Source organism: Coregonus clupeaformis, chromosome 34 (assembly GCF_020615455.1).
Source record: "Coregonus clupeaformis isolate EN_2021a chromosome 34, ASM2061545v1, whole genome shotgun sequence".
Classification (NCBI taxonomy): Eukaryota; Metazoa; Chordata; class Actinopteri; order Salmoniformes; family Salmonidae; genus Coregonus; species Coregonus clupeaformis.
Window position 1 is genome coordinate 17,694,972 of NC_059225.1, and position 10,967 is coordinate 17,705,938.

At 41.9% G+C, this 10,967-nt stretch overlaps 1 protein-coding gene across 1 annotated transcript; it reads left to right on the plus strand.

Moving 5' to 3' along the window:
• The first annotated feature begins 2,251 nt into the window (after nt 1-2,251).
• On the plus strand, nt 2,252-10,174 carry LOC121549790 (eukaryotic translation initiation factor 5A-1). The gene is made up of 5 exons (XM_041861675.2): nt 2,252-2,289; nt 5,684-5,872; nt 6,167-6,271; nt 8,600-8,731; nt 8,835-10,174. Exons 2-5 carry the CDS (start codon nt 5,705-5,707, stop codon nt 8,901-8,903), a joined length of 474 nt encoding a protein of 157 aa, XP_041717609.1. The 5' UTR covers nt 2,252-2,289; nt 5,684-5,704; the 3' UTR covers nt 8,904-10,174.
• Nucleotides 10,175-10,967: the final 793 nt, after the last annotated feature.

Sequence of the window (10,967 nt, forward strand, 5' to 3'; positions counted from 1 at the left end):
AGGGTGTATGGGTGATGAGCATAGATACATGTGATTATTGATGGTGATTAATTAATGTGACTGGAGGCATTTTGTTTATTACTTTTCCATGTAACCTACTCACACACTTCATGTTTCCAAATGACAACATGCATTAAAGATGTGCTGTTTTTTTCTTAAATAAAATAAGTTAAACATGAGCTATGTGTTAATGACTGTTATTTATCTTGTCTGTACTCCTCTCTTTTATCATAACAATTGTTTTGTTGTTATGAGCCTGTCAGGGTTGGGGTCAATTCAGGAAGTACTCTAAAATTCAAATTCTCTTGAATACTTTTCAATGAGTATTTCTTTAAATTTAAATTTGAGTTTTGTTCACTATCTGAATTGAAATTAAATTGACCCCATCCCTGCAGCCTATATTCCCTCTCATCCAGTGTCATGCAGTGCCTTCAGAAAGTATTCACACCCCTTGACTTTTTCACAATTTTGTTGTGTTACAAAGTGGGATTAAAATGGATTTAATTGTCTTTTTTTGTCAACGATCTACACAAAATACTCTGTAATGTCAAAGTGGAAGAACAATTCTAACATTTGTAAAAATAATAATAATAGTAATAAATCTTGATTAGATAAGTATTCAACCCTCTGAGTCAATGCATGTTAGAATCCCCTTTGGCAGCGATTACAGCTGTGACTTTCTGGGTAGGTCTCTAAGAGCTTTGCACACCTGGATTGTACAATATTTGCACATTATTCTTTTTAAAATTCTTCAAGCTCTGTCAAGTTGTCTGTTGATCATTGCTAGATAGCCATTCTCAAGCTTTGCCATAGATTTTCAAGACGATTTAAGTCAAAATTGTAACTAGGCCGCTCAGGAACATTCATTGTCGTCTTAGTAAGCAACTCCATTGTATATTTGGCCTTGTGTTTTAGGTTATTGTCCTGCTGAAAGGTGAATTTCTCTCCCAGTGTCTGTTGGAAAGCTGACTGAACCAGGTTTTCCTTTAGGAATTTGCCTGTGCTTAGCTCTATTCCGTTTATTTTGATCATAAAAAACTCCCTAGTCCTTTCCGATGACAAGCATACCCATAACATGATTTAGCCACCACCATGCTTGAAAATATGAAAAGTGATACTCAGTGATGTGTTGTGTTGGATTTGCCCCAAACATAATGCTTTGTAATCAGGACATAAAGTACATTTTTTGCCATATTTTTGCAGTTTTACTTTAGTGCCTTATTGCAAACAGGATGCATGTTTTAGGATATGTTTTATTATGTACAGGCTTCCTTCTTTTCACTCTGTCAATTAGGTTAGTATTGTAGAGTAATTACAATGTTGTTGATCCATCCTATGTTTTCTCCTATCACAGCCATTAAACTCTGTAACTGTTTTAAAGTCACCATTGGCCTCATGGTGAAATCTCTAAGTTGTTTCCTTCCTCTCTGGCAAAGGAATTAGGAAGGACGCCTGTATCTTTGTAGTGACTGGGTGTATTGATACACCATCCAAAGTGTAATTAATAACTTCACCATGTTCAAAAGGATATTCAATGTCTGCTTTTTTTTTACCCATCTAACAATAGGTGCCCTTCTTTGCTAGCCATTGGAAAACCTCCCTGGTCTTTGTGGTTGAATCTGTGTTTGAAATTCACTGCTCGACTGAGGGACCTTACATATAATTGTATGTGTGGGGAACAGAGATGAGGCAGTCATTCAAAAATCATGTTAAACAATTTATTATGTGACTTGTTAAGCACATGTTTACTCCTGAACGTATTTAGGCTTACCATAACAAATGGGCTGAATACTTATTGACTCAAGACATTTCAGCTTTTCATTTTTAATTAATTTGTCAAAATTTCGAAAAACATAATTCCACTTTGACAATATTAGGTATTGTGTGTAGGCCAGTGACAAAAACAATCTAAATGTAATCCCTTTAAAATTCAGTCTGAAACACAACAAAATGTGGAAAAAGTAAAGGGGTGTGAATACTTTCTGAAGGCACTGTATCTTCAGCAAATAGTTATCATCCTAGTAGGTACTTTGCTGTTTTCTTTTCATTAACCCCACAATACTGAACCAAAGATGTTGCAGTATTGGCTGAACACTACATTAGGACCATAGCAGTATATTTTGTTATACATTATAAAATAAATATATTTATAGGGCTATGTTGGGAGAACCCAGAGGAACATTTTTGGACTACCGCTTTAACGGAAACCATATAAATCTACCTCCCTATACGTATGCCGCAGTAAAGTCGGTCGCGCTTGCGCAGTCCCATTCTTCTTTTTCTTGGAAGGTAAGTGGTGCATGCCGCGTGCTTCTGTTCATGGGGGAAAATTGATAACTTTTAGTAGTTTTATGTCAGTTTATTTTGGACTGGACAGATTCATTTTAGGTTTTGGTAGTCAAAAGCAAAGTGAAAAGGTCGAAATGGAGTTTGTTTCCCTAGTGTAGGTGCATTCGGCGATAGGGTGTGGGTCCCTTGTTTCACGTTTCTGTATCTCCGCTCTAACGTTAATGGAAAAAGAGGCATGAGGCCTTCCGCGCGCTTGTTGCTAGTTATGTCTTGCTAGCCTAGCCTGCTAAACTAGCCGAATGTTGGTAACTAACTGCGCTAGGAAAGCTAACCATGTCGTAATGTACATTGACATGAGGCAATTTTAATAAAGATGCCTAGAATTGTTTGAATGAAAGTAGTTGACACTTTCTGAATTAACATTTGTTTATTTGTTTAGACAAAGTATTGTGATTAGGTTGCTAATTGCAACGTTAACAAGCTAACATTAGCAAATTGACTAGGTAATGGAATGTGTTCGTAATACAGATATAGGAGGTTGGGATGGATTAAAATAACTCCAAACGTTTCTACAATTAACTTCTCGCTAACGGCATGGAATTGTCGTCATACTACTAACGTTACCTAGCCAACTAACGCGTCTTTCAATCTAAGGTAGCCATCTGGTTAGCTGGCTAACGCATTATCGCTTCTATCTATAAACTAATGAGTCGCTTATTAGTTAACCAAAACTATTTGGTATGGTAGGTATGTCTTTATAAACCGTAGCCAGTGTTATGTTTAGTCTCCCAATGTTCATTCTCATAGCTAGCTAGATACACAGCGTGTAGGCCGGGCCAGGCCGAATACAGTAGCTAACTAGCTTATTGTTAGCCTCTTTTTGCTAACCTAGCCAAACTTGTGTGAAGTTGGCTGAACGGTATCCCTGGTACTTGTGTGGTTAACATTATGAAGCTGACGTTAGCGCGGAGGAAGTTGTCTAGCCAACATTTCTTATAAATGTTGTCAGGTCGGCTACGAGTGTCCCGGGCCAGGCCTCCCCGTTATTTACAGTGGCACTATAATGCGGCAGGTTTATCGTGACGTGAGGCGAACTCTTGTTTCTGCCTCCCGAGCTAAGGCGCAGGCCAAACTGGGACACGTGGACAGGGCGTGGGGATGATCGGTAACATGACCAGGTCGGGCCCTGAACCAGTCTTGGGGCTGATTTGTGAAATAGATTTTAGCAGTCGCCTGTTAACGTTGACTATAAGCGGTCCACGCTTGCTGGGACGTCCATTATTCCCACGTTGTAATCTTCCGCATGATGTTCGTTATAAGGATGGGTTTGAGTACTGGAACTGACGTCAACTATCTAACCAGACTAGTGAAACTATTTCGTGGAATCGCCTCATGTCCACCAAATGCGTCAACTCTGCGTTCTGGCGGAAGTCATTCATTGTCAATGGGGCAGGCCGAAATGTTAAATTGGTGATGCAAAACTAGACTGCGGGGCAATCCGTGTACCACATGCCTTCAATATTTTCAACTCCTGCGTTTTCTTATTTTCTCAACTGCATTGTTGGTTAAGGCTTGTAAGTAAGCATTTCACTCTAAGGTCTACACCTGTTGTATTCGGCTCATGTGGCAAATACAATTTTATTTGGGAATAATTGTGTCCCGTCTATTCCACTTAGGCTACTTTGCGAACTGCTAGTGGCATTTAGGATTAGCTAGGCTATGACCCCAACATACTGAAAATATGCTGGCATGAGTTTATTAAAGACAGTATTTTCATCAGAATCGTTAAGCCTGGGCTTACTCACCAAACATGTCGTGACCCTAATTCATCACCATGCGGTGTCATGTGGAATTGCTAACAATTTGCAAAATTCTAAAACTGGCAGAATAAACTAAATTGAAGGTCTGTATATTTAAGATATATATTTGTATTTTTGGTTTAACCCTGAATTCTTTCAACTCACCCAATTGAGTCCTGTTTCAAAGGATCACTGAATAACTGTTCCAGGCGTGAGATGTGTATCACTTCGCACTGGCAACTTTTTTCATTTGGTGTCTTGACTTTGATAAGGGCTTGAAGTAAGTATTCTCTGCTATATTAACAAAACAAGGCTATGCCAGATGCTTCTACAAGCAAGCACTACTGCTGAGGTTACTGCCTTTTTGAAGATTGTTCCATAATATATAACAGTTGATATTATGGTTTTAGTAAATTCATCTTAAATGGTACTTGCTTTTTTGATTTATATAAAAAATATGGGGCTATTTAGCAATTAAGATTTGATCTGTAATGCTTATGATAAATTAAGCATGGTTGTGCACTGTTGGCATACAGAACTGTGCTTCGCCAATTCCTAGTTGCTAAAGTTATGGTAGGTCGCCTTATTTCAGTTTGACACAAGTGTAGTGTAGAGTCATTGTACCATCTAAACCGCTGTGAATTATTTTCCATTACCAAAAATATTATAGTTTCAGCTGTTTGAAGCTGGTGTACAAAACTGATCAGATCTACCGCTTCTTAGACTTACTTTCAACGAGTGACATATCTATAACTAATTTCTGTGAATTTAGTTCAGGGTCGCCCAGGAAGTTACATATTGCAGCTTTAAACATGTCCAACAATGTTAAGAATTCCACAGAAGATAACAGAGCAGCCAGGGCCGAGTTCACATTATACAGCTATTAAATCTAGCCTAGGCTACTTAACATGTTCTTCATCAAGAACTAGTCACAAGCTGCTACTGCTAGAATTGGGACCGTTTGCTTAAATCTTTTGACCTGAACTACAACAAACAGTAGTTAAATGGAATGGCTGTCATGTTTCTAATTTAAAATCATTGCGGGAAGTTACTGTAAACTGATACCCAACTCAGTTGCCGGCAACATTGCTAGTGTATGAGACTGGAGCAGTGAACTCAATTTCCCCATTTCTTTACTCATCTCCTATAACTTGACTGCCACATCTGTGCTGGAATTTATCAGCTAACAAACAAGCAACTGAGGTGTTGCCCCTGCCTTGTTCATCCACTCAACCTACTGCCAGTGAAGTCATTGGCAATGCAGACCTAAGGATAACTAGATTTAGCAAGCGTTTTACTTCACAATTCTAAGCAAGCCAGCTAGTTAAACATACAAAAAGCTATTTAAATTGGGCAGTTTGTCCCATTTGCAATGGCATGGATTTCAGTTGGCCTGCTAAACATGACAAACTGAACAGTATTAATGTGTCATGATCAAATATTAAAGGGTCCGTATGTTGAAGAAATGGAGATGCGCTTAACGGTGTAAAATGTACTCATTGACTTTGACAGCCCTTGTATTCATACATCGAATTCATCTGGCAGTGCTGTTGCTGTAATTGCCTGATCTAACCTATACATCTCTTCCTCTGCAGTACCCCCTAATCCATCACACCATGGCAGACCCTGAACTTGACTTTACCACCGGAGAGTCTGGTGCCTCCGCCACCATTCCTATGCAGTGCTCTGCCCTGCGAAAGAATGGTCACGTGGTGCTAAAGGGACGCCCCTGTAAGATTGTGGAAATGTCCACCTCCAAGACCGGAAAGCACGGACACGCCAAGGTAGGGGATTGACTAGACGCATGCAAATACTACACGCCCTAGGGATGCCTCTGCTAGATGGTGGAAATGTCCAGCAGCGTCAGTATTCGGGAATTTGCGGGGTACAGACTTTAGGTGTACATGCATTGTCCACATCTGAAGTAATTGACCCATACATGCTTTGTCTGTATTCTCCAAGCATAACTTTTGACTCATCAAATTAGGTTTTACTTAACTTGTTATGACTATGTTATTAGTGGTGTGGTAAAACTCTGTTCTTTAAGTTGACGTTTATCCCTCTCCTTCCTCTTTTAGGTCAACATGGTGGGCATTGACATCTTCACCAACAAGAAGTATGAGGACATGTGCCCCTCTACCCACAACATGGATGTGCCCCACATCAAGAGGAATGAGTTCCAGGTCAGTGTGACCAGGGTGGGAAATGAACACCTGCCTAATGCGGGTAGATTTTGGCATTGGCGGGAGCAACTTACAAATTGGTGCATTCACCTTATGATAGCCAGTGGGACAACCACTTTACAATTTAAAAATATATATTTTTCTAATTGTTTAATTTGAGTGTGTATATATTTATTAAAAGCCTAAATGTAGAAATTGGTCGAATTCACCTGAAAGGCTGTTAGTGGGACTTTGTCTTTGCGTTTCTTGGCTAGTTGCATTAGAGGAGATTCTCAACTCTGATGGACACAGTGCATTACCATGGTAATGGCCCTCCCCTCAAAAGGGGGCAGCTGAACATTTGTCTAACCTTGTGACTCAAATATTTGGGGGATACATTGTGCTTGAGCATGGAACACTCAACATGTTTTCATTACCTTTAGGCATTTCTTATTGAAACACTTAATTGCATTGTGCACCTGCATTTGATTTGTGCTCCTAAATATCAAGTTACTTTTACATTTTAGTCATTTAGCAGATGCTCTTTTCCAGAGCGACTTACAGTTAGTGAATACATCTTTTTTTATACTGCCCCCCCGTGGGAATTGAACCCACAACCCTGGCGTTGCAAACGCCATGCTTTATCAACTGAGCCACATTCCTGCCGGCCATTCCCTCCCCTACCCTGGATGACGCTGGGCCAATTGTGCGCCGCCCATGAGTCTCCCGGTCGCGGCCGGCTGCGACAGAGCCTGGATTCGAACCAGGATCTCTAGTGGCACAGTTAGCACTGCGATGCAGTGCCTTAGACCACTGCGCCACTCAGTTATGTACTAATGTCAGCGTTGGAGCCCTGAACTAATAGTAAAACCTGATCACTCAGCATTTTGTGGCAGGTAAGGCACTTTGATGTTCAGTTGTAGAACTGTCCATTTAACTTACTATTATCTGAATTATTTATTTTAGCATTAGTTAAAACACTGGGATCAAAATGAAATTGAATTGAGCTATACACCTCATTACTACTTAATACTTGTTTTCGAAACATTACAAAGCATGCTCTTATTTTTTTGGGGTGTAATTATGCCTAAATATTTTGGCTGGTAAATTGGCGTGGACCAAAAAGTTCATTTCCTACCCAGTGTGACCTCACTTCCTGTCAGTGCACATTTTGGTTTTTGCCCTAGACGGCTGACTCAAATAACCAACTCCTCAAGCTTGGATTTTTTAAGTCGGCTGTGTAGTTCTATGGCAAAAGGTGCACTGGGGGCAAGGACAGAGTTTGGGAAACCAATGCCCTATGTCACAAGGGTTCTCTTATCCAACTTGTTCCCACATCATTGGAATGATACCAGTTGACTACGTACTAATTCAGTAATGACTAATTCACATTCTATCAGGACACTATTTTCCAAGAGACTAGCAAATCCACTCAACACTGTTCTGTCAATCCAACCGCCGTCATAAATCTAGACGCTCTCCTAGAAGGCTGCCTGTGTAGTTCTGTAGTTGGGCAGGTCAGTTTTCAGCGTGTGTGGAGTAGTGAGAAAAGCTCTACACGCTCCCAGCCTGGCCTGCGTTCACCTGTGAGGTGGCGCAACACTATTGGCCAGTTCCTCCCACCAAGGTCATATGGTCTGGATCTCCTAGGCATGATGTCATCCTTGTCCAGGGAGCTTGTATTCAGTGAGCTGTACTGCTCTGATAGTTGTTGCTAAGGCATTGAGAAGTTACTGTCCACAACCCTTTGTTTACTGACATGTTGACATACTTTGTTACATTACCTGGGGGTAGACTTATGCCACAAAGAGGGATCAAATGCGCTGGTGTGTTAGGGCTTAAGCCTGGTCAGTTGGGTGACTCATAGTCTCACTCATTCTCGGTACATAATTCAACTGCCTTGGGAGTAATGCTGTTGTGCTGATCACAATGGCTTGTTTCTCTTTCTGGGAACCATGTGTGCACAGCTTTGGTTCCTCTGCACTGGCCCCTATGTCACCCAACCTGTTTTTTTAAAACACATTTGATCACATTACATTTAACTTTCAATTGTATATTTGGCATTTGAGGGTTCCCCTGTTAACGCATGACGATCACCCAGCACTGTGCCAATACCCGTGGCATGAGTGTGAATGGTTCTTGCTACAGAGATCTCTTTGGAGATGGCTGTTACACCAGAGTGATCAGATCACAAACATCTGATGTGATGGCTAACAAAACAAATGCACAACTCACACTTTCTCTAACATGCCCATCTCATTTCCTTCTCATCTGCACAGCATGACTGAAATGAAGACTACCTGGAGCGTGCTTTGTGTCTGACTGTAGATGTAACCTGTTTGTTTCCAGCTATTGAACATCACTGATGGGTTCATGTCCCTCATGGGTGACAATGGAGACGTGAGGGAGGACCTGCGTGTGCCTGATTCAGACCTGGGCAAGGAGATAGAGCAGAAGTTTGCTGCTGGTGAGGATATCCTGGTGAGTGTGGCTGGCAGTGTGTTGGCTGGGGTGTTGTGAAGCTTGACAGTTTATTTTTGTTAGTGGCGCCTACGAAGAATATTAACCATCTCTCTGCCTGCAGGTCTCTGTGCTGGCCGCTATGGGGGAGGAGTGTGCTGTGGCCGTTAAGCAGATGACCGGCGGCAAATAGAAAGACAGGACTGGGCTGCCCAGGCAACAAACTCCACCCACAACCAGTCTAGCATTCTTATTGGTTCTTCTATCTGTCACCAAAGCGACGGCCTTCAGACAACTTCAATCATTCTGTTGTGATTCCTTTTTTTTTTCTTTTTTTTTGGTTTTTCTCTCTCCAACGCTGTCGGACTGTCCCACCATTACAGTGACTCGCTCGCTGTTGGGTGGCATTCTGCCGGATCGCTGAGGTTTAGTTATACATAATCTACAATATAAAGAAAAGTACTTTAAAAATATAGATTTTCTTTTTTGACTTCCTCATTCCTGTTTATTTTTGCCTTCGAGATGTTTTGGTATTGCCACATACATTCCTGAATGTTTAAAATAATGATGGGATCCAGCTTTTTGTATGTTATTTTTTTTATATTCCTTAGATTGAATAGAGCCGGTCTGATGCCTTTTATGGGGAGAAGGGAGGGGGGGAGCTTTTTGACTGGTGGGAGGAGGGGGGCTGGAGGCCCCTTTTACTGACCAACTCCGTTGGGGTTGTCCCTCTCTGGCAGCCTTACTGCTGCTTCCCAGCATGGCCTCTCCGCTCTGGCTGATCAGACAACTCCAACGCTTTTCTCCCAAGCCGCGGGAACGTCGGTGGCTAGCGCTTAACGAGCAGTCTTAACCGTCCCACCCCAGCATTTTTAAATAAACCTACGATATCGAGAAAAGAGAACATTAGAGAAGATGCTAAATATGGAACCAAACTTCAGTGATTTCTCTTGTCAATGCCGCTCTGTCTGTTTAGGAAGCTGAGGGCCCTGTGCGCTTACCTCTGTCACCGCGGCAACCTGGCCCTGCGCCGGCTGCCCTGGGCATCCCATAATAGTTGAGTCTGAGGTGTTAGTGTGGCAGCGTGGGCTTCCGGAATGTTCTGGAAGGCAGTTTGCAGTGAGGTGTGTATGAGGGCAGGGGGGGTGGAGTTGCAAACTTATTTTGTTCACTCGAGGCCTTTGTCACCTGACTGGAGATGGCAAAAAAATAAAGTTAAAACAAATAGAAAAGTTTTCTTGGTTGTGGTGGTTTTCAGTTTTGTTTTCTCGCTAGAATGTTCCACTGTCAATGCCTGACTCTGAAGTAAAATAATGATATAGCAATGGATAGGTTTGAGCTTTGGTTGGGAACTCTGCACTGTCCAAGTTGCCTGGAACATATGGTATGCTACTCTGTATACGCAAAATGTAAAGTGTTGGTCCCATGTTTCATGAGCTGAAATAAAAGATCCCAGAAATGTTCCATATGCACAAAGATTACTTCTCTAAAATGTTGTGCACATTTGTTTACATCCCTGTTGGTGAGCATTTCTCCTTTCCCAAGATAATCCATCCACCTGACACATCAAGCAGCTGATTAAACGGCATGATCATTACACAGGTGCACCTTGTGCTGGGAACAAAGGCCACTAAAATGTGCAGTTTAGTCACAACACAATGCCACAGATGTCTCAAGTTGAGGAAGCACGCAATTGACATGCTGATTAGGAATATCCACCAGAGCTGTTGCCAGAGAATTGAATGTCCATTTCTATACCATAAGCCACCTCAATGACTTTTTAGAGAATTTGGCAGTATGGCCAACCGGCCTCACAACTGCAGACTATGCGTAAACATGCCAGCCCAGGACGTCCACATCCTGCTTCACCTGCGTTATCATCTGAGACCAGCCCCCCCAGACACCTGGTGAAACTGGGTTTGCACAACTGAAGAATTTCTGTGGCAGTTTGAATGCACAGAAATACCGTGACGAGATCCTGAGGCCTATTGTCATGCCAGTCATCTGCTGCCATCACCATGTTTCAGCATGATAATGCACTGCCCCATGTTGCAATGATCTGTACACAATTCCTGGAAGCTGAAAATGTCCCAGTTCTTCCATGGCCTGCATATTCACCAGACGTCGCCCATTGAGCATGTTTGGGATGCTCTGGATCGACGTGTGTTCCAGTTCCCATCAATATCCAGCAACTTCGCATAGCCATTGAGGAGTGGGAAAATATTCCACGCCCCTACATTTTTTAAAGGTATCTGTG

What these genes read in the sequence shown, in the direction of transcription:
- LOC121549790 (XM_041861675.2), top strand. Translation starts at nt 5,705, where the DNA reads ATGGCAGACCCTGAACTTGACTTTACCACCGGAGAGTCTGGTGCCTCC. An exon ending in GAAAGCACGGACACGCCAAG is followed by an intron (nt 5,873 to 6,166) that starts GTAGGGGATTGA and finishes TTCCTCTTTTAG; the next exon opens with GTCAACATGGTGGGCATTGA. An exon ending in CTGCTGGTGAGGATATCCTG is followed by an intron (nt 8,732 to 8,834) that starts GTGAGTGTGGCT and finishes CTCTGCCTGCAG; the next exon opens with GTCTCTGTGCTGGCCGCTAT.